Genomic DNA, 24,637 nt, shown 5'->3' with positions numbered 1-24,637 from the left:
GCTTAATAGACCATTTTTAAGGTGCAACATGATTCGGACGGGCACAAATACTGAAAGTAGAGGGTTACGATCCAGGCGAGTATATTACCGACGATCATGACAAGAACGTACCACCGACATATCCGCTTGATCCACATAACGTGAGATGTAAAAAAAAATCATGGGACCGATTGGTCCATTCAAAACTTACATTATTAGCAAAAAGAATATAATGGAGTTTTTTCTTGTACTTTTTAGAGGATCACACCATCAGCAACACAGGCCATAACTTGCCAAAACCAACCACCACTCTGGACTGGAGCAAACAAAGAGATCGTTCACCCAGCCCGCTAGCCGGCCAATAGGAGAGAAGGTGTTCAATCGATGAACTTGAAGGTTGACTAGAAGCCATGTTTGCTGGATTAGAATAAACCACCACTAAATAGTGGTCCCCTGCTCGGATTAGTAGGAGTGGTACATGTGGTTGAGCATCAAAGAACTCTGTCCTTTTAAGCCAGGCAGTACCACTAAGCAGTAATGGGGAGGGGTGGGGGGTAACTACGGCGGGCTAAAATCCATCCTGAACCTTTTCTTTTATAAATTTGTAGTCACTGCCATATACAAAGAAGCGGGGAGATAAGAACAAAGCTACCCAAACTACTCCAGAAACCAAGCAGTCCGTTGGTCCTCATGCAGTAAGTTCGGAGCAATGCCCAGCAATAAATCATGCAGGACAGCAAGCTCGGCTGAGGCGGTTTGAGAGAGATTAGGGTGTAGCTGAACAGCCCATGAACCGTTGCAGTGTTGTGAGTGCACGGAGAAATCAGGCTGGATCGCGAAGGAATACAGCATGGGGAACAACTGGTATAAACGGCCCGCTTCAAGCCACTGGTCCTTCCAGAATGAAATCAAAAGACCAGACCCCAGAACACATTTAGAGGAGTTGATGACCATAGGAACAAGATCTTTGAACCCTTTCCAGATGGCAGTGTCTCTGCTACTAGCACTTTGTGGAAGGATAGCCCGGCAATAATATGTGGCGAACCAGTTATAACATGGTATGTCCGAACCTTGTATAACTTTGGAGACAAACTTGCACATCATAGCTTGGTTGTGAGCCTGCAGCTGACGGATACCCAAACCGCCATTGATACGAGGTAACGAGACTGTATCCCAAGCTACTAAGCATTGACCCCCCTTGACCTTATTCTTGCCTTGCCAGAAAAAAGCACGTGAGAGACTTTCCAATTTTCCAAGAGATTCCTTGGGCCAGGGAAAGCATGACATGAAATAACTTGGGATACCAGCGATCACTGAGTTGATAAGGGTCAATCTACCCCCTAAGGATAGGAAAGTAGCTAACCAGCCCGAAAGACGACGGTCGACCTTGTGTATAACAGGCAGTAACATACCATGCGTAATCTTGTGCAGAGAGAGAGAGAGAGGCAGGCCCAGGTAGTTGCATGGAAAGGATGAAACGGGGCAGCCTAGGATCCGCGCGATGGCCGAAGCAGTGATGGTCTCCGCGGCAACAGGTACGAGAGTGCTCTTGTGGAAATTTATGGTGAGCCCAGAGAAAGCAGAGAAAGTTGTGAGTGCTGACTTAACAACTGCCGCCTGCTACGTAGTGCCTTGGAAAAGAATCAGCATGTCATCCGCGTATTGCAGAACCGGGAAGAAACTGTCTGAACCAAGTGGGTGCAGCAAGGAACCATCTTGGAACAATTTGCAGCACATTCTCTGTAGCACGTCCGCAACGATAATGAAAAGATAAGGGGATAAGGAATCGCCTTGCCGAAAACCACGCTTAGCCCGGATGGGGGCACCCAGCTGGCCATTAATAAGGACTTTAGAGCTGCTGGTTGACAAAAGCATTTGAATCCAACTAATCCACAGCTGAGAAAACCCTCTGGCTTCAAGTACTTTGTGCAAACAGGACCAACTGACGCTGTCAAAAGCTTTGTGAAAATCCAACTTCAAAGCAATGACTGGCATTTTCTGTTTGTGTGCGTATTGGATCATTTCGGCAGCCAGGGTAAAGTTTTCTATTATCGATCTGCCCCGCAAGAAGCCAGACTGGAGAGAGTGAATCAAGAGAGGAATCCATGCTTTCAGCCTACAAGTCAGAACCTTAGAAACCAGTTTGGGTATGCTATGTACGAGGGAAATCGGCATGAAGTCCCGCATCTCCAGGGGCGTATCCTTTTTAGGTAGCAGGGTGATGAAAGCGGAGTTAATACCAGTAAGATCAACCACATTTCTGTGGAAATCATCAAAAAAATGGAGCTGGTCATCCTTTAGCAGCAACTTTAAAGCCTTGTAAAACTCATTGGTGAAACCGTCAGGGCCCGGACTTCTGTTATTGGGTGAGCAGCTGATGGCTTATACGATTTCAGCCCAAGAAAACCGTACCGTCAGGGCAGATAGATCAAGTGAAGTGTATAGTGAGTGTACGTCCACTGTGTTCATCGAGGGGGCAGGCTGACCCAAGATTCCCTTAAAGTAATCCGTGGCCAGACTGAGTTTTTGACCATTCTGGAAATCTCGCTGGCTGTTCTGGTTTTGGCCCGGGTTTTTTTTTCTGATTTTCTTGTGTGTGTTTTTTATTACTTTCCGAGGTAAATACATCTGTGGTGCTTGAACTTGTCATGAATATGCATTCTAGTGCCTAAACTTGAAAAATACATTGAACCGGTTTCATAACTTGGCATAGACGTGCATATTTGGTTTAAATGATGTTTGTATACTTACGAGGCGTGCCAGCATGCCATGGGACCCGCTGCCAGTGACAAGGGTGTTTGGCTTGGTTTTTGCGGAAAACTCCCAAAATTATTTTTCTTACAAGAAGGCCCTCGGGGAGAAACTGATAAACTATAAAATAAAAACTAAAACTTGTCATGTGGTGGCTCGAGCCTGCAACCTACCAGTCCAGAGCATGCGCTCGACAACTTCACATTTGCTAATATTTAATGATTTATAACCTTTATAAACATTGGACCGAACAAAATAAATAAAAGGAATTTAATAATCCAGCAAAAACAGCACCGGCTCTGTGATCCGCACATCGGACCAAAGCTTGTAGACCAGGCACGGATGTCACTCCAACCAATGAATTGTCATGTATCAAAAGAATTCACGTGTATCCTGAAATAAAATCATGTGTTATTTTAAAATATATTCATACAATTGAAACTATTTATGAAGATCAAAATGTTTAGATGATTCAACTATTATTCATGTGAGGATACACAGTCTAATGGCGCACTAGGCTTGCATTTATTTTTTATAGAAACGCACAAACTTATATACTATATAAACCTTTTAAAATAACACCTTTTTTTAATTAAAGCATGAACACACTGATAGACTACATAAATAATTTATTAATAATGTGGAAATTTCAAAATTATATGAGAATTTTTTAAAATATATGAACATTTCTAAAATTACTTTAATATTTTATTAAAATGCAAACATTTTTTTCAAATTATAAAATATATTCTTAATTCATAATTTTATTATGTATATTTCTGTTAAAATATTGCATATGTATTTTACGAAATAGTATAAACATTTTAACGTAATTTGTTTTAAATATTGTATATTGTTTGTAACACACAATTATAATTAATATATTTTAAAAATGAAATGAAAAAAACAAACACGTTCAAAACTGAGCCACACTGTGGTCCGTTTTAGCCACACGGGCTCGTTATGTCATTTTTCTCGACAAAGAGTGTATTTTATTAGCTCAAAATGAGGCATTAAGAGGATACAAACATAATGAGCACACCCGGCCTCTGCATAGCTAGGATGCACACAGCCAACACTAACGCACGCACACAACATCACGTCAGCAAATAGCAAAGTCATATAAGACCAAAGCCATGTGTAGACGATGAAGAAAAAAATCTGAGCGACCAAATCCATAATAGGCAAACTACAACAATGACCATATCCGCATCAACTATGTCATGGCACCGCGCGAATGACGGGATTCTTCAACAGCAACGCCTTCAGGAAGGGCTCGTTATGTCATAAACCTAAATCTATCATTTTACCATCTGATGTTGTCGGTCGGAGTAGTATGTGCGGCTGTGAATAAAAAAGTTTAATTTATGTCGTTCAGCTTTATGTTTACAAAGTATACGATTCCTTTTTTTTAGGATCATATGAATCCTTTCTTAACACTAAGGTGTTTGGTTCCAGAAGTGGAACGGAAACGTAAACGTAATGGGTTTACTCCGTTGATGTAAACGATATCGGCCAAAATCCATTCTTGTTTGGTTAAGTGTCTAACGGTAATGGATACCGGCAAGAAAATCAGAGCCCCAGCGTAAAAAGAAATGAAACAAACTGGAACCCCACGTCTAGGCAGCTAGCACGGGACTGGGCCGGGATTGGGGATCGAAGCCAGAAGAATTCGCCTGAGTCGGCTCGCTCTGGCTGTAACGTAAACTGTGATGGGACCTGTCTATGCGGGATCTGCAAAGCAAAGCAAACACGATTAACGGTATCGGTTTGCGATGTAATCAGATACCGGATGTAAAATTACGAACCAAACACCTTCAAATTTGAACCGGTCGGCTGGCTAGCCATGCACACCTGTGTCGCTGGTTCGAACCCCGGACTATTTTTAAATATTATAAATTGATTAATAGTTAATTTTACAATTTATTAGTTTTTCTTTGAGGGCCTTTTTTATAAGAAAACAACTATTTTGGGGGGTTTTCCGCAAAACAAAAGTAGGCCACACGCCTTGTCCCTGACACCCTGGCATGCCTCATCAGCGTCATGGATGGATGTATAAAAACGAGATTTGAACCGTATATACACGAGTAAATTGCTGAAAGCCACCACATTTGTGGCTAGGGTACTCCAAAACCACCACTTTTGTCAGAAATCACAAAAAACCACCACTTCCGCGGCAAGTGAGTAACAAAATGCACTAAACGAGCTGTCAGCCGTGACTAAGTGAAAAACTGACATGCCTGGCCCACATGCAGGCTGACTTGGCAAAGAATAAACACGTAGACAGGTGACTAGGCTCTGGCATTTCGTCGAGTACTTCATGTGCACGCACAACACCTACTCCGTCGGTCCAGCACTTCTCCGGCGATGTTGCCCCTCCGTCCGCACCTCGACGAGCTCCGCCCCTCCTCTGCGCACGGCGAGCCGGTCCCCTCTCACCAGGCCGCCCCACTCACTAGCGCGTACTCCGCGGAGAAGAGTCGATGTGCGTCGTCGGTGTCGTGGCCACCAGCACGCCGGAGGCTGCGAAGAAGTCCGCTAGTTGCGCCTTGGGGTTCCCGGTGCGCCGCCGCCACCAGCGTTGCCACGGTGAGCAGCACACCTTCCCCGCCTCTGGCTCCTGTGGCTCTTGTGCCGGCGCTCGCGAGGAAGACAGGGAGAGACTCGACGCGCGTCGTCGGTGTCACGCGCTACTAGCACGCCGCCGGAGCCGAAGCCTATGAAGAAGTCTGCTAGCTGCGCCTTGGGGTTCCCGGTGCGTCGCCGCCACCAGCGTTGCCATGGCGAGCAGCACACCTTCCCCGCCTCTGGCTCCCGTGGCTCTCGTGCCAGCGCTCGCGAGGAAGACAGGGATGGGAGAGGTTGCCTGTGGCGTGAGGGGAAGGAGCTCGCCTCTGGCCATGGCCAGCAGCAGTGGCTGTCGTAGCGGGGCGGGGCGTCGAGGCTAGGAGGAGTTCGCCCGACCTTGGCTTGCCGGCGCTGGGATCCCATCGGATCTAGGAGAAATGGGGGAGGCAGGGCGTGGCGCCACCAGCGGCGTAGAGCTCCGGCACCGGCGGGCGGCTTCCGCTGGATCAGGAGAAGGAGGGGAGCTAGGCGGGCGCGGCCTGCTTCTCTCTGCGCCGGCCATGGCGTGGCGGCTGGGATTCCGCTTTATCGAGAAGAAGGAGAGGAGAGAGAAGACAAGAGGTGTGGCTGACAGGTAGGACCCCCGTCCACCTTAGCAAGTCAACCATTAACTAGGACTAGTCTTTGCCACATCAGCCCGGATAGACGGGTCCCACATGTCAGTTTTGCTGTTAGATGCGTTCAATTCCAAATCAGTGTGATTTGTTACTCACTTGCCGCGGAAGTGGTGGTTTTTTGTGATTTATGGCAAAAGTAGTGGTTTTAGAGTACTCTAGCCACAAATGTAGTGGCTTTGAGCAATTTACTCTATATACACGGGCGTCAGTCGGGTTCTACGTGCAAATCAAGAACGAGGAAGAGATCACCATGCTGGTCATCCCGCCTGCCTTTAGGACGGTGATAAAGAAATGGCAGTCGTCAACCCTCCTGGTGTTGTCAGCCTCTGCCAACAAGTGGTGTGAGTTCTAGGTGTAGGGCCATACATTTCAAGGGCAGATGGTGCTCGGGAGCAGTTGAGACTACTTCTGTCGGCGCCACACAATCATCCACAGCGACTTGCTCGTCATGTGGCTCTCCGGGCTAGGCTTGATCGTCTGAACTTACTGCAAAACTGTATATTTTGCTCAACTTAGTGCAAAACTATATATTTTGCTCAGGGTTCAACACCCTAGGGTCGTGCAGGGGCATGGGATGCCTTTCATGTCTTAAACTATGGTCTAATTAGCTATTCTGAACTATTTAGCTATTGTTTTTATTTGTACTGTTAATTGTATTATGTTGTTCTTATGTTATGTATGATATGAAGTGCTGCATTTGTGTGTAAGACCACCACGGGGTGAGCAAAACAGCTCTGCTTTGCATACCAATAGCACAAATACAGGCAACTCAACCTAGCCCACTGAGACAAAAGATGCAGGCAACCAAACACGCCCCAACTAATCTAATGTTGGCAATTAACTTGTCATGTTGTGCACATTCCTAATGCTGCCTTCAACAATCAACAAGTCACCTTGAAAACTATAACCAGGACCTTTTTTACCACAAAGATAAGCATACTGTCAGATAATATTTTGAAGAACGGAACATTTTGGTCAAGTAAAAGTAGAAATCGCCTTAAATTTAGGGAAGAAAAGCAACAGCTGCAAATCGTAACATATAACCATTCAAGATACACAACTAGAAGAAGATATTGTCTCCAAACTCCGTCCGGTATTACAAGTCCAACGATTCAAGAGCTAATAAGTATACTAGAAAGAATGGAATGAAGGTGTAAGATGTAGTAGGCCTATGTAGAAGCATGGACTCAAGGATGGCGCGGCCAAGTTTGCGTCTCCATTTGGGTAACACGGATGGCGGCTGCCTGCATTTCAAGAAGAGCAGCAGCTCGTCTTTTGTTCGACAGGTTGCCCGCGTATCTGCACCGTGGCTGGGCGAGCGCTGTTTGCGGCTGGCTGGCTCGCCATCCTGGAAACCAAGATTTGTATTCATAATTATATGCTCTTTCTATGAGGTGTATATAGAACAACACCGTGAGGAATAACATAGAACAGTTAACAGCAACATGCTAAAGAGTGTAGGGCAATTTTGGTTATGATACTATACGAACAGAGCATCAATGAGCAGTAAATAAAGTGTAAAATGATGGTAGTTAAAAAAAGTGTACTGCTTGGATGGCCTGTGCTAATTAAACCGTCTGGGAACACACACCTGTCCTTGATTGAAGCAGACATAGCCATGAAAGCCTGTGTAAGTGCATCTAGTGCCACCCCTAGTTGGTTTTGGAGTATTGACGACAAACCTAGTTGAGGGACTAATGTGTTTGTGAGAATTGCAGGAAAACACAGGTAGAAGTCCCTCATTGATTCGGTTTTACTACCAGAGATGACCCCTAAAAATGTACGAAGACATTGAAGACAATGGTGGTTTATGAAGATATTCATATTGAAGACAATGACATGAGAAGACTCCCTATGAAGCTTTTGAAACTCGAAAAAGACCTAGATCCTTCGTAGTTTTATTTCATTCATGTTGCGTCATAGGAACCACCGTACTGTTAAGTGGGGTCGAAGAGAACCAGTCAGAATGACTGAAGTGATGCCTAATTCAAATCCTATGTCTTCGAGCGAAGACTTTGATAGAAAATCTTGTCCAGAGTCAGACAAGTCAGCTTTACTTGTAGCCCAAGTAAAGTTGCCGTGTGAGTTCAAAATTCGACCGTTGGTACACGTGTCAGTTCCTTAGTAACCCAGGGTCATTTCGGACAGATCAGGTCGGGTTGCCAAGTGGCTATAAATAGTCCACCCCCCACAACCATAAACGCGGCTGCTCAAATTTCAGTGCACGGCTTTTGTCGTTTGAGAGCAACCCACCTCGAAGCCTTTGAAAGAAAAATTCCCAGTGAGGAGAAAAGCCCTAACCACCCAGAGCCAGAGTAAATTGGGCATCACTTAAGTCTTCGTGTCTGTGTGATTTGAAGACTTATTACACTTGAGGACTGTGCATCCTCCAGACGGTTAGGCGTCGCGTTCAGAGCATCCAAGAGAAATTGTGGATTGCCAGTGAACGAAGTCTGTGAAGGTTTGGGAGTCTACCTTGAAGACTTACCTGAGTGATTGGGCGAGGTCTGTGTGACCTTAGCTCAAGGAGAAAACGGTGAGGACTGGGTGTCTTGGACTAAGTGTCCTTGACTGGGTGTCCGGGACTATGTGTCCTTTGGTTTAAATACCTAGCCGCTCCAACCAGACGTACAGTTGTCACAGCAACTGGAACTGGTCCAACAAATCATTGTCTTCAATGTGTCACTGGTTTCATCTTCACTCCCTTTCGCTTACAGTTATTCATTGTGAAGCCATTGCATGCTTGCTTTATCTTTTGTCTTCACAACATGAATGTATGATCTGTTTGGCTTCATAACTTCTTCCTACCTGATCCTTATTACACTGAAGCTGTTTGTCATTGCGCTTTCACTCTATTGAATACATGACCATGGCTGGCCTAGTGTAATCTAACTTCCGCTGCATAGTAATAGGCATAATATTCACTGTTTGTCTTCATAACTCTCACGTTTTGAAGACTTTCATAAAAATCGCCTATTCACCCCCCCCCCTCTAGTCGATATAACGCACTTTCAATTGGTATCAGAGCAAGGTGCTCCCTTGTTCTGTGTGATTCGGTTTAACCGCCTGGAGTTTTAGCTATGTCGACTGCAGGGATAATCAAAGTCTCCGCTGCTTGCCCCGTCTTCGATGGAACTAAATATCCCTACTGGAAGAATAAGATGCGCATGCACCTTGAAGCCATTGACGTCGACCTATGGTATGTCGTCGAGAACGGCGTTCCCAAGGCTGGAGAAGGTGTCACTGCTGCTGATGTCAAGAAATTCGTTCAACTGGACTCTACTGCTAAGAATATCATCTGTGGTCATCTGACCAAAGGACAGTATGGCCGTGTGAGTGCTTTGAAGACATCCAAACTGGTCTGGGACTGGCTCTCCAAAGTTAATGAAGGCATCTCAACCCAAAGAGATCAAAGAATCAGTGTCCTTCGCAATCTCTTCAACCGCTTCAAGCGAAATGACAATGAGAATGTCCAGCACACATTTGACCGGCTCACTGACATCACAAATGAGCTTCAAGCCCTCGGCGCCACTGAGATCACCAAATATGAAATCGTCAAGACGTTGCTGAGATCACTTGATAGTTCGTTTGACATCCTGGCCCTGATGATTCAAGAACGTCCTGATTTCAAGACACTCGATCCGTCTGACATACTTGAGAGGCTCAACACACATGAGTTTCAGCTCTCTGAGAAAAGAGATATCTACGGTCCAAACAATGGGCGAACTCGAGCCTTGAAGGCAAAAGCTGTCTCCTCATCTGAAGAAGAATCTGACTGCAGTTCTGATGATCCTGAAGACATTGGAAGAGAACTTGCAATGCTAGTGAAGAAGTTCCAAAAATTCACTAAGAAGAAAGGCTTCAGGAAATCTTCATGATCAAGCTCAAGGGATGATGAAGCTTCTGCTCATGACTATAAGAAGAAAACATGTCACAAGTGCAAGAAAACTAGACACTTCATCTCTGAGTGTCCACAATGGGAAAATGAGAACAGAAGGAAGAAGAAGAGCAAGGAATATGATTCTGACGACAAGAAGAAGAAGAAATACTCAAAGTCTTCTTCCAAAACTTCATCAAGGTATTCATCACACAAGAAGAGCTCATCTGGCAAGGCACGTGCGTTTGTTGGAAAGGAGATGGATTCAGAGGAGGAGTCCGCATCTGAGGAGGCAGAGGTGGAGTCTGAGGAGGAATCTGATTCTGGCATTGCGAGTCTGGCTACAGCATACGTCGCCAAGTCCATCTTCAATACTGAAGACAATGACTGCATCACCGACACCGACGCAAATGACAAGAACGACTCCACTCCTACCTACTGCTTCATGGCACGCGGTGCCAAGGTAAACACACGCACAACTCGCTATGAAACATCTAGTGACGATGACTCTGAATGTGATTCAAAACCTAGCTACAAAACACTTGCTAAAATTGCAACTGAACAACAGAAAGCTATGGAACATATTCAAAAATTGTTAGACAGAAGCGATGATTTGTTGGGTGCTGAAATGACTCGATCTGAATCCTTAATTGAAGACATAAAAAACCTTCACGTTAAGTATCAGGAACTTGAAGATCGTCATGATACACTCTCAACAACTCATGAAAAGCTTTCCTATGATTATCTTCAAAGGAAGCAAGAACTTGAGAAATTGAGGGTGGCTCATGAAGATCTTCAAAAGGAAAACGAGTCACTTCGCGCTGAACAGATCAGTCCCGCTCAGGAAGGATTTGAACCACCATGTCTTAAATGCATTGAGCGTGATAATGCTGCTTCTGTTGCTGAATGTTCCACTGCTACTACTGTTTCAATATCTTCAACTGTTGATGTGGTAACTAACCCCTCTGCTGAGGATACCACTGCTATTGCTGATGAGAATGCTAGGTTGAAGACATTGCTTGAAACAGGGATGTACAAAAGTTTGAAAGGGCATCAAACATTATGTGATGTCCTTAAGAAGCAGATACTGAACCGAAACCCTAGGAAAGAGGGTGTTGGGTTCGTGAGGAAAATCAATGCAGATGGCTCTTACTGGAAACCTGAGCAGTACCCCAGAACTACATGGGTTACTGCAAAGGAACTTTTAGCAGATCCATCCAATTTATCTGGCTTCACTTGTGCTAACCCAATTATCATTGATGAATCCTTTGATGCAAACTATAAACTGTTTAAGAATCAGAATGGTGAAGTGTTTTCCAGGTACATTGGTACTAACTGCAGGAATGGACCGCCTATGAAGAAGATCTGGGTTCCGAAAACATGTCTGGAAAATTTTCCTGTGAATTTCTTCATGACACCTCACTTGAAGAAGACAAACCTCAGACCAAAGGCTTCATATGGTCCAAAGGCTTCATACAAACAGGGGACTCACCTGAGTCGCACTAACGCAAATGTTTTGCAGGGGAACCATACTCAGGCATATGAATATGAGAGTGGTCCATCGAATCGTCATGTTCATATGACCAAAAATTATTCTGCTTATTCCTATGAGTATTATTGTCCACCTGCTAGACTGTTTGCTAAGGCTTCAAAGCCAAAATTCTCAGATGCTGCACTTAGACTTATAGCTTCTAAGCCACCCTTGAAGATGTGGGTGGTTAAGAAGGCTTAACTCTCCTTTGCAGGGAAAGGTCTCCAGCACAAAAACAAAATCTTCTGATGCTATTGCTGGGGACCATAAAAATCTTATGGGGCGCAAGATAAACTGCCCAAATGGCATCATTATGTACTTCGTTCCTGAATCGCATGCTACTCTCCCCATTAGTCCTAATCTGGATCTAAGTTTTCATAACCCACTGGTTCGTCAAATGTTTATGCTTCACAACACTCTTCGTGAAGCCTATCCCCCTAACTGCACTGTAGGGTACGATACCAGTGACTTCAAAGTCTTCAGAATGGATTATTATCAGTGGGTGTACAAATCACATGACTGGCAGAAGAAGCCTTCTTATGGACTCAACTTTACGTCCATCTGACAAGAGCCACATTACATTCGCTGACACTGGTAAAAGTAAGGTATTGGGTCTAGGTAGAGTTACAATCTCAAAGGATCAACACATGGATAAAGTCATGCTTGTTGAATCCCTTGGCTTCAACTTAATGTCTGTCTCAATGCTTTGCGATTTAAATATGATTGTAATGTTTGGCAAATATCGCTGCCTAGTGCTAATGGAATCTGACAAATCTCTAGTGTTTGAAGGGTATAGGAAAGGTGATTTGTATGTGGTAGATTTCTCAGCAGGACCACAACTTGCAGTATGTCTTCTTACAAAAGCTTCAGAATGCTGGCTTTGGCATCGAAGGCTTGGGCATGCTGGCATGAGGAACCTCCACACCCTTGCGAAGAAAAAGCACGTCATAGGCATCGAGGGCGTCAAGTTCAAGAAAGATCACTTATGCGGTGCCTGTGAAGCAGGGAAGATGACAAGGGCAAGACATCCTTCAAAGACAATCATGACCACTACTCAACCCTTCGAACTGCTTCACATGGATCTTTTCGGTCCCACTCACTACTCAACTTTTACTACTTCTGCATGCCTCTATGGCTTCGTAATTGTTGATGATTATTCTAGATATACTTGGGTGCACATAATCCTTTACAAGACTGAAGTGCAGGATGTCTTCAGACGCTTCGCAAATCGAGCTATGAACAATTTTGGCGCCAAGATAAAGCACATCAGAAGTGACAATGGCACTGAATTCAAGAACACTGGTCTTGATACATATCTGGATACCTTGGGCATCTCACATGAATTCTCAGCTCCGTACACGCCACAGCAGAATGGCGTCGTCGAACGCAAGAACAGAACACTCATTGAGATGGCCAGAACAATGCTAGATGAATACAAGACTCCAAGCAAATTCTGGACTGAAGCCATTGATACTGCATGCCATACAATCAATCGTGTTTATCTTCACAAGCTTCTGAACAAGACATCTTATGAACTCCTAACTGGCAAGAAGCCAAATGTCAGTTACTTCAGAGTATTTGGCGCAAAATGCTGGATCAAGGACCCACACCACACCTCAAAGTTTGCACCAAAAGCACATGAGGGCTTCATGCTTGGATATGGAAAGGATTCGCACTCCTACAGAGTCTTCAATCTCTTCCACTACAAAGTGGTTGAAACAGTGGATGTGCGATTTGATGAAACCAATGGATCACAAAGAGAGCAATTGCCAAATGTGCTAGATGAAGTTCCAGCAAATGAATCAATCAAGCTTATGGGAACTGGAGAAATTGTACCTTCTGAAGCTCAACCTGAAGAAGAACTTATCATCTCAGCACCTGATCCACATGAAGACAATGCTCAGCCTGAAGATATACCTTCAAATGACCACATAGATCAGCAAGAGCAAAGTCTTCGCCCCACACACCCTCGTGTTGCAAATGAAGTACAAATTGACAAAATACTTGACAGCATCAATGCACTTGGTCCACTCACTCGTTCAAGGGCAACTCAGCTAACAAACTTCTGTGGGCATTTCGCATTCGTCTCAATATCAGAACCCAAGAAAGTTGAAGAAGCCTTCATGGAACCTGAATGGATTCAAGCTATGCAAGAAGAGCTTCAACAGTTTGAGCTGAATAATGTATGGGAACTGGTTAAGCGTCCTGATCCACGGAAGCACAACATAATAGGCACCAAATGGATATACCGCAACAAGCAAGATGAGCATGGTCAAGTTGTCAGAAACAAAGCTCGTCTAGTTGCTCAAGGATATACTCAAGTGGAGGGCATTGACTTCGATGAAACATTTGCTCCTGTGGCTAGGCTTGAACCATACGCATACTGCTGGCCTATGCAAATCATCATAACATACTTCTATATCAAATGGATGTGAAAAGTGCCTTTCTGAATGGCAAGATTGAAGAAGAAGTGTATGTTGCACAACCACCTGGCTTTGAAAATCCAAAACATCCCGATATGGTATACAAGCTCAACAAGGCACTGTATGGCCTCAAACAAGCCCCCAGGGCCTGGTATGATACACTCAAGTACTTTCTGAAGAGCAAAGGCTTCATACCTGGTTCCCTGGATCCCACTCTTTTCACGAAGACATATGATGGTGAACTGCTTGTGTGCCAAATATATGTGGATGACATTATCTTCGGCTGCACCAATCAGAAGTATAGTAAAGAGTTTGGATATATGATGCAAGAGCAATATCAGATGTCCATGATGGGTGAGCTGAAGTTCTTCCTCGGTCTTCAAATACGGCAACAACGCAACGGCATCTTCATATCACAAGAGAAATATCTTAAAGAGTGCCTGAAGAAGTTCGGTATGCAAGACTGCAAAGGCTTCACAACACCAATGCCAGCCAAGCATCATCTGGGTCCCGACGACAATGGTAAAGAGTTCGATCAAAAGGTATACCGCTCCATGATTGGGTCTTTGCTTTATTTATGTGCATCTAGGCCAGATATCATGCTTAGTGTTTGCATGTGTGCTCGATTTCAAGCGGCACCAAAGGAGTCGCATCACTTAGCTGTGAAGCGAATTCTTCGATATTTGGCTCACACCCCAACTCTAGGATTATGGTATCCAAAGGGCTCAGAGTTTGATCTGGTTGGATTTTCGGATGCTGATTATGCTGGTGACAAAGTTGATCGCAAATCTACATCAGGCACATGTCATTTTTTGGGACGATCACTTGTATGTTGGTCTTCAAAGAAGCAGAACTGTGTATCTCTCTCCACTGCTGAATCTGAATACATTGCTGCTGGATCTTGCTGCGCTCAGCTTCTGTGGATGAAGCAAATACTCAAGGATTATGGCATTCATCTGAAGCAAGTGCCACTTTACTGCGACAACGAAAGCGCCATCAAGATTGCCAACAACCCGTTTCAGCACTCGAAGACAAAACACATTGAAATTCGTCATCACTTTCTCAGAGATCATGTTGTGAAGGAAGACATTGATATCATACACGTCAATACTGAAGAGCAATTGGAAGATATCTTCACCAAGCCCTTGGATGAGAAGAGATTTTGCAAGTTACGGTGTGAGCTAAATATCTTGCAATCCTCAAATGTCCTGTGATCAGGCACACATCCTAACACTTATGCATATTGATGACTTAGATGTGCAACACACGAAGTAGCGTATATCTTCAATCAATGAAGACATACATTCTAAGTGTGAATACATTAATGTGGAATTTGACTTCGGAGCGCCACGATAATTGTGCGCCGTGTCTGGGTCTAATACTTCCTATACGGTGGGTAACGCCACCACCAAACGTTCCATTTTGAAGTGTTTCTCTCATGGCGTCACCTCTCAATGTCTTCACAATTGGTTTGGCTTCATTTTCTGTATGTCTTCATGATTATCTTCACTGCGTTGATTATATGGATACATATGTACTGATGTTCTGTCCTCTACAGCATTCACTTATAGCTATGTCTTCTTGGTTGAATCTTTTTGAACTAAGTGAATGTGATCGGACCCTAACCTCTCTATGCTTTCTATCTCAAACTCTATCTCTCCAAGTCATATGCATTTTGTTGAAACTGTCGAATGTCTTCACTGTGTCCTTGTCAGCCGAAGACATTGAGACAACCATAAAAGTCCATTTTTAATGCTCATTCCTCCACATAAAATCCGGAGAAGCAGGAACGACTGTCCGACAATTTAGGCGTGCGTGGGACGTGGAACAAATCCCAACCTTCCTCTAACTGGCCACGCGTGCCCCAAATGCGAACCGCCAGGGGTACCTGCGTAATAGCGCAGTGCCGCCTCTATCCCTATAAATATACAATTCACTGCGGTCATTATCTCCTTCTTCCACCCTCGCACGAACCCTAGCGCCACCGCTAGCACTCGACGACACCGGCGACGTAGCGCTTCACTGCCGCAACCTCTCCGACGCCGTTTTCACGCCGACAGCGGACATCACTTTCTCCGCCGTCGCCGTAGGTGTCTTCCGTCGCCAAGTTAGGGCACGGAGGATCGAACTGCTCGGCCTCAAATCTCACTTCGTCTAGCAGTTCCAAGTGTGGTAAATAAAACCTCTTTTTACAGCTTCTTTTGATCCTACAGTTCAATCACTTTCTGCCATAAGAAGTTTCTCTTCACACAAGTTAAATCTCTCGCTGCATCTCATAACATGCCTAGTATATTCACTTGTACTTCATAAAGTAGTTAGATTCCTCACTTGTACTGATCTATGGGTTCGTACAAATCTGGAACCAACTTCTTATCTATAAGTGAATGTCTTCGCATAATGAGGTCAATGTCTTCTAAACCGATTTATCTTCAAAATCTTCTGAGAATGCATATGACCTCTTCCCCTTCCCTCGCACCTTAATGCTGTCACAGGTACATGTCCGTGGGAGAATCCTTCGGTTCTCATGGTCTGCATTCATTTGCAGAGTACTTGCAGCATCACATCAACTCGCCTGAAGCCAGTTCTTGCAGAAGGAAGCCCTTGAAGCCTTTGAACATCTTGAAGCCTTCCAAGTTATCCATGGCTTCAGAAACAGCAGCAAGGAAGGGAGGCAGACAGCGACGTGGTGAAACGTCCAAAGATCTGCCTGATGAATTGGCAGAGATGTACAAAACTGATCCTGAAGAAAGCTATGGTCAGCGCAAGACACGAATCCAATGGATTCGAAGATATTGGGCAGAGCAATGGTTCCACTACCGCTTCGTCACTCAGGAATATGCGGAGAAGTGCGCCATCAAGAGACCGTGGGGAGATGTATTATACAAAAATCTCGTACCCAGGTCCAGAGACGAAGCCATTGCTCAAGGCTTCTATCCATGCATGGTGAGAGGACCACAGCCAGCTGAGGCACATCCGTCATCACTTCTCTGGTGCCGCGATGATAATCTCTTCAAGCGCAACTTTCAGTTTGCACAACAGTCAGCGAAGATAAACAAGAAGAAATTTGGGCTTGACTTCAACCCTGGTCCCTCCTCACCAAGAGCAGATGGCACACGCAACGCCAATCCCAATATCATCGGGCCGTATGCCAATCTTGCAGGCCTCATCACTCGCATCCTAGTCCAAGGGACTGCTGTGAATGACCCTCCAGCAGATACTGAGTCAGATGACGCCCCTGCTGCTCTGAAGCCAAAGCAGAAGAAGCCAAAAGCTCCAAAAGCTTCAAAGCCAGCCGCTTCTCCCAAGATCACAAGAGTGAAGCCTTTAGCAACTGCACCTCCTGAAGCCAGTGTGCAGTCAGAAGGCTTATCACGAGTGTCCAAGCCCCAAAAAGCCAAGAAGCCTCAGCCACACACAGGCAAAGAGCTCACAGTTGTTGACATTCTGCGCTGCGAAGCCATTGATCTCTCAAGCGATGAAGATCTTGGAGATGATGCTCTTGAGAAGCTCATCAAGAGCAAGGAGGAGGCTGAAATCTTCAACAATCTGCCTCTGTTTGATGTCGCCATCATCCACAACTTCATCGATGAATGGTTTGACACACCAGACATAAGCTTCAATGATTTGCAGCTACCCATAGGCCTCAGCGTTGCCTTTCAAGGTGCAATCGCTTCAGAACTTGCAATAGCCCAGCGAATTGTAGAACTGAAGCATAAAATTGATCATGAAAAGGCTCAGTTCAAGAAGCACGTGGCCAAGCTCAGTGTGCAAGAAGTGAAAAACTTCAAGATCATGTTGCACGAGCTGAAAGAAAACTTCCTGAAGACGCGTGCCGAAGCTCAAGGCTCGCGAGAACGCATGAAGACTTTGGCTGATCGCTGCGTGCAAGCCTACAATGAGGCAGAAAAGCGCAAGGCGCTTGGGCGTCCCGGCATTGACCCCAGGATGGCCGCGAAGAAGAAAAAGAAGGCGGTTGTGACCGAACCTGAAGCGCCAAGGTCAGAACCTGATGCTCCGATTGTCTTCCCCGCTGCAACGACTGGCTCGAAGCCAAAGAGTCAATCAACCGCCTCACAGCACAAGAAGACACGGACTGCAGAGGCTAAGGCTAAGAAGAGAAAACATTCTGAAGCCTCTCCTTCTGAACCCATTATCAAGAAGCGCAAGACCAAGAAATCTCGGGCTGCTCCCACAGAGCCCCTGATAGTTGAACCACTCTGCGTCCGCTATCCTGACGCAGATCGTCAGATGACAGTGCATGAGCCTGGTTACATAGAGGCTCCGCACGTTGAAGACATTCCAGCAGCCAACCCTAATGCTGCTGAAGACATTGGTCCCCAAGACAATGTGCAAGGTGATGCAGCCCTTCCTCAGCTTGAGACAAGCGAACAGATCAGTATTGGTCGTCCATTGACGCCAATCACACAAGATGCGTCGTGGGCAGATCGCCCACAGGAGGAAGATGAGCCCCAACCCACTGCAACTCCACCGGCGCCTACCCTCCATAGGCTTCGCAGAGGGCCAAGGGCTCAGGCTGTTGAACACATTCCGGCTGCATCAGCCGAAGAGCAAGCAGAAATACCACAAGCTCCAACTTCCCCGCACCAACAAGAAGCAGTTCTCAAGGAGAACGTGCCTGAAGCTGAAAATGCTGAGGCTGCCACAAACAACGCCGAAGCAAATGTGGAGCCCTCCCCAACAACAGCTTCAGAAGACACCGAAGCTACTGCTCCTGAACATTCTGTGCCTGAGTCTGCTGCCGGACCACAATTCCACTATCACATTGCGCACAGGCCCCAGGTCCAGAAGCCGATCCCACGACTACCAAGGTTCCCAGGTCCTGCATCAGCTCCTGGTTCCTTCAACATCAACGGCTTCAGGGCAGATAACACGTTTTTCGACCGCTCCAAGAACCCTTATTCAAGGGAACGGATTGTATCAGATAGGTTCTGGAGCCATCAACAGCGCAGCTATTATTCATGCATCCTCTACAACCAAGGCCGCATCTTTCCTCACAAGCGCCTTGAGGTTGAAGCTGTTGAAGGTCTGCCTGGTCTAGAAGAAGCATTGGATTGCTTCAAGCAAGTGGGTTTGCTGCCATTTATCACTGACGAAGAGCACTGGAACGAAGAGCTTCTGCTCCAGTTCTATGCCACTTTGCATATCAAAGGCTATAACAGAGATCCGAAGACATGGATCCTGGAGTGGATGACAGGCAATATCCATCATGAAGCCAATGCTTTCGACCTAATTGAGCTTACCGGCCTTCCCACTCCTGGCGAATTCTTTGAAGAAGGGTGCCAACTCCATGCTGAAGCAATTGAGAGCATATTTCAGCGTCCTGAGCCAGATATGAGTCAGATGCTCTCAATGATGAAGCCATTTCCTCCAAATGCACCCTATCCAACTAGGTTCTTCGTTGAAGAATTAGAGTACCTGCCCAGAACAATATATCACATCATAAGGCGGACTCTCTGGCCAGTCAAGGGACACTCTCGATATGCAACGATTGATGGTGCAATGAAGACTCTCATCTTATGCATTCTTCATGGCAAATGCTTCAATGCACAGGATCTCTTCATCCGTCAATTTGCTGCGTCTGCTTCAGAACTGTTTGGCTTAAAATTTTATGCTCCTTGGGTTATGAGGCTAATCAAGCTTCACTTTGCAATCTCCTATCAACCCTCAGCTCGCAATCATAGGATATTTTTGCCCGATATGGACACATCTGCTGAAGCAATATATCCAGAGCCGGCCAAGCAACCACTAAGTCTTCAGAATGCAGAACACCAGAGCTTCACTCAAAATATTGAAGGTGTTGAAGCTCTCTCTCGCGTGTATCCAATGGCTGGCACCACACGTGCCCCTGCCTCAACTGAAGCCACCAACAGCACAGCTGCAAAGAGACCCAAGAAGCGCACTCGTGCACTCAATGACAGAGAGCTTCTTGTGGCTCTTCACCAAAAGCAAGATAGGCATCACGACTGGCTCAAGAGGCAGATGAAAAGCATCATGCAAGAAGTCAATCGCATCAGAAATCTGGCAACCAAGAATGCATTTGTCACACACGAGACCTGTCGCCGCACTTGGAAGGGCCTCACCATGATGTGCCCTGAAGCTAAACTGCATGAGGATGGCTTCACAGAGCACTTCAAATTTGACTCCACGCCTCCAAGAAGAGCGGTGATGCGCAGCACACCATCACTTGAAGAGTCAGAGTTCTCTTCTTCTGCTGCCACCGTGTCTGCCCGGATTATTGAAGAAGAAGACGATGCGACATCATCTCCACCTGCTTCAACGCGCGTCGAATCTGCACCAAGCTCGTCTGCACCGCCGCCAAACAACTCCACCGACCCTGCTGCGCCTGGGAACGCGTAGAAACCTCTATGTCTTCAAACCTTTTTGGTCATCACTGACAAAAGGGGGAGAAGCATATGATGGTTAAAGTCTTCAAGCGGGTCACTATGGGCGGGTGCCTTAATATTTGCTACATTTTGCTTTGTGCTTACAACTCCCGTTTTTGCTACATTTGCTTCTTTGAGTTGTAACACTTAGCCTTGATGGCCGTCTGCTACCTGTTTGTCACTCCGTTATGCGAAGATAAATTCCGCATGTGCGACGATAAATTCCGCACTCATCTCTTACTGCAGACGTCCATTTCCATTATGCATGTCATTATCTTCATATACCTTCAGATGCATAGTGGATTGTCATCATAAGTTGAAGTGGATCTCCACAAGTACAACCTGCCATGTGCATTTGCATTCAAAGGGCAAATTACTTATATGCACATCTTCAGGGGGAGCCCTTGCAGCTTATGAAGACAAATTCCTTTACTATTTCACAAATTATGCTCCCCGTTGAAAACTTCAACTAGTTTGTCATCAATCACCAAAAAGGGGGAGATTGTAAGTGCATCTAGTGCCACCCCTAGTTGGTTTTGGAGTATTGACGACAAACCTAGTTGAGGGACTAATGTGTTTGTGAGAATTGCAGGAAAACACAGGTAGAAGTCCCTCATTGATTCGGTTTTACTACCAGAGATGACCCCTAAAAATGTACGAAGACATTGAAGACAATGGTGGTTTATGAAGATATTCATATTGAAGACAATGACATGAGAAGACTCCCTATGAAGCTTTTGAAACTCGAAGACCTAGATCCTTCGTAGTTTTATTTCATTCATGTTGCGTCATAGGAACCACCGTACTGTTAAGTGGGGTCGAAGAGAACCAGTCAGAATGACTGAAGTGATGCCTAATTCAAATCCTATGTCTTCGAGCGAAGACTTTGATAGAAAATCTTGTCCAGAGTCAGACAAGTCAGCTTTACTTGTAGCCCAAGTAAAGTTGCCGTGTGAGTTCAAAATTCGACCGTTGGTACACGTGTCAGTTCCTTAGTGACCCAGGGTCATTTTGGACAGATCAGGTCGGGTTGCCAAGTGGCTATAAATAGTCCACCCCCCACAACCATAAACGCGGCTGCTCAAATTTCAGTGCACGGCTTTTGTCGTTTGAGAGCAACCTACCTCGAAGCCTTTGAAAGAAAAATTCCCAGTGAGGAGAAAAGCCCTAACCACCCAGAGCCAGAGTAAATTGGGCATCACTTAAGTCTTCGTGTCTGTGTGATTTGAAGACTTATTACACTTGAGGACTGTGCATCCTCCAGACGGTTAGGCGTCGCGTTCAGAGCATCCAAGAGAAATTGTGGATTGCCAGTGAACGAAGTCTGTGAAGGTTTGGGAGTCTACCTTGAAGACTTACCTGAGTGATTGGGCGAGGTCTGTGTGACCTTAGCTCAAGGAGAAAACGGTGAGGACTGGGTGTCTTGGACTAAGTGTCCTTGACTGGGTGTCCGGGACTGTGTGTCCTTTGGTTTAAATACCTAGCCGCTCCAACCAGACGTACAGTTGTCACAGCAACTGGAACTGGTCCAACAAATCATTGTCTTCAACGTGTCACTGGTTTCATCTTCACTCCCTTTCGCTTACAGTTATTCATTGTGAAGCCATTGCATGCTTGCTTTATCTTTTGTCTTCACAACATGAATGTATGATCTGTTTGGCTTCATAACTTCTTCCTACCTGATCCTTATTACACTGAAGCTGTTTGTCATTGCGCTTTCACTCTATTGAATACATGACCATGGCTGGCCTAGTGTAATCTAACTTCCGCTGCATAGTAATAGGCATAATCTTCACTGTTTGTCTTCATAACTCTCACGTTTTGAAGACTTTCATAAAAATCGCCTATTCACCCCCCCTCTAGTCGATATAACGCACTTTCAGCCTGCTCAACGTTCAAGGCATTCTTTGCACTGGTCTCCATGAATGGGATGCCAATCTCATCAGCAAATGTCTGCATACACCAAATGTAAACACAAAGAGCAGAAAGAATGCTTCAGCAGATATGAGTAAAGCATAAGGTACCTTCGCTGTCTCATATGATACAACTCTTTTGTCAGTGAGATCAGATTTGTTCCCTACAAGAAGCTTGTTAACATTCTCACTAGCATAGCGATCAATCTCGTTCAACCACTGCTTCACATTGTTGAAGCTGTCCTGGTCTGTCACGTCATAGACAATCTGCAACCCCATTTGTATATATGTATTCAAAATATATAAAAAGTGGTCATTTATGCGTGTTAAATAGCATGTGAAAAATAAAAATAAGATTTCACATAAACAAACTTACAATGATCCCGTGAGCCCCTCGATAGTAGCTGCTAGTAATAGTTCTGAAGCGTTCTTGCCCAGCAGTGTCCCACTGATAAAAACAAAGGTACCAAAGAGGGGTTTAAAGAAAAGGAAAAGGATATCTTGCATCACTAAATGTAATGTGTCACACAAAAGGAAGGAAGAATCGCCAAATGCCAACAGTAGGTGCAGCATGAGCTACCGTACCACCCAAGTATTTAAATGACATACTATCAGGCCCCTAAATATGATGTTCAAAATGGGCATCACTTTGGTATCTAAAAACACCTTGAAAGTGCGATTCTTTATGCGAACTAAGAAACTTTATAACATTTAATTTAATGGGCTAAACTACTCTTATTCTTTATGTTCAACAGTAATTTAAATGGATGGAACTAAAAAATCCAAAAGGTAAAAAGGGGTTGTGCAACTGCCTACATATTCAGGCATAGTGGAGTTTCTGTTTCCTGTGAACTGGCCTCAACTAACAACCACATAAATACTGATGAATAATGGCATGCTATATTGTGCAAAGGGAAAATCCAGCAAACTCCACAAAACAGAAGAGGGCTATAAATGAAATGTTTCCCGATAAAGTCTTCTATTTTGTCAAATCTGGATTCGATGGACAATCTGGATTTGATGGTACATGCATACTGGACATAATGAAAGAAAGAATAGACTCACGATTTGCAGCTTCATAGTCTTTCCATCTTGCTCCACGGTACGTATTTTCTATCGACAAAGTTGGAAGAAAACAAAACTACAAGTTCAATTAAGGTAGCCAGAACATCAACACTCAGACCAAGAAAGTAAATATACTTACGAAATCAACACCAATAGTACTGATATAACTCTCCAGGTACGAGTCATCCTCCCAAAAGAGTCGATATTAAGGAGGTCAGAGTAAATTAACTAGTAACAACAAGAATGTTATAGGGATCATCTCCATGTTGTTAAGAAACAGTAGCTACCAACAATGAACTCCTCATTCGTATTAAGTAGTGGGAAATCATACAGTTTACTGAGGCTAAAAATAAATTGACAGTTTCCATGATATCCCGAAGACAACTTGTATCAAACTTTTAAGGTGAAGATGCATATTAAAAAAGGGAAGACCTATAAAAGATAGTGGACAAATCATGCTTTAGATAGGGATTCTTACGGCAAATCTTAAGAGAAGGCATGACTTGCCAACACCTGAGTCTCCGATAAGCAGAAGCTTAAAGAGATAGTCACTGCCATGTCAAGTAACAGGATATTAGTCTCAATCAAATGTACTTACTATACCAAATAAACAAGTAATGACAACATTTACATGGCAATAATAACAAAATGAGAGAGTCATTATATCCATGCTTAGAACATTGAGCAGCAATACAAAGATCAATAAATATAAGATCAATACAAAGGTCCGGACACGTTCAAATACGTCCGAAGACTATCTTGGAGTTCGGAGGAAGGAACCCGCCTTGCAATGCCGAAGACAGATCTACGCGCCGGATACGTTGTCATTGAAGCCAGGTTCAGGGGGTACTGAGGGAGTCCTGGACTAAGGGGTCATCGGGCGTCCGGCCTGTTAGCCATGGGCTGGACTGATGGGCTGTGAATATACGAAGACCGAAGATGGCACCCGTGTCCGGATGGGACTCTCCTTGACGTGGAAGGCAAGCTTGGCGACCAAATATGTAGATTCCTTTCTTTGTAACCGACCTTGTGTAACCCTAGATCCTCCCGGTGTCTATATAAACCGGAGGACTTAGTCCGGAGGGAGATATACATTATCATAACCATACAACCTAGGCCTCTAGGGTTTAGCCATTACAATCTCGTGATAGATCAACTCTTGTAATACTCATATTCATCAAGATCAATCAAGCAGGACGTAGGGTATTACCTCCATAGAGAGGGCCCGAACCTGGGTAAAACATTGTGTCCCCTGTCTCCTGTTACCATCGACCTTAGACGCACAGTTCGGGACCCCCTACCCGAGATCCGTTGGTTTGACACCGACACTCCCTCCTGAATGTCGATGGTCACCCTTCTCCCTTTCATTGCCTATTGGTTTCTGCTCTACTCTCTTCTCTTCATTACGCTCTCAATCCTTAGATTTTGTTCATCATCACCACTAATTTG

The 24,637-nt window shown here is 44.9% G+C and overlaps 1 protein-coding gene and 1 long non-coding RNA gene across 2 annotated transcripts; both read right to left on the bottom strand.

Annotated features, from left to right (window-relative positions):
* Window positions 1-6,869: 6,869 nt before the first annotated feature.
* Window positions 6,870-7,604, bottom strand: LOC147978211 (uncharacterized). The gene is made up of 2 exons (XR_015618030.1): window positions 7,567-7,604; window positions 6,870-7,323 (listed from the first exon to the last, which is right to left on the bottom strand). It is a non-coding gene; the product is annotated as an uncharacterized LOC147978211 (long non-coding RNA).
* A 14,501-nt stretch (window positions 7,605-22,105) lies between these two features.
* LOC147978210 (ras-related protein RIC1-like) lies at window positions 22,106-23,747 on the bottom strand (the record flags this gene model as incomplete). The annotated part of the gene is made up of 5 exons (XM_087514674.1): window positions 22,106-22,390; window positions 22,500-22,571; window positions 23,189-23,236; window positions 23,328-23,375; window positions 23,667-23,747. Coding segments are annotated over 5 exons (534 nt in total), but the record flags the coding sequence as incomplete, so codon positions are not given.
* Between the last annotated feature and the right edge of the window lie 890 nt (window positions 23,748-24,637).

This window comes from Triticum urartu, chromosome 3A, assembly GCF_056163025.1.
Source record: "Triticum urartu cultivar PI428250 chromosome 3A, HENAU_Tu73, whole genome shotgun sequence".
Lineage (NCBI taxonomy): Eukaryota > Viridiplantae > Streptophyta > Magnoliopsida > Poales > Poaceae > Triticum > Triticum urartu.
This window is presented reverse-complemented; position numbering and strand designations above follow the sequence as displayed.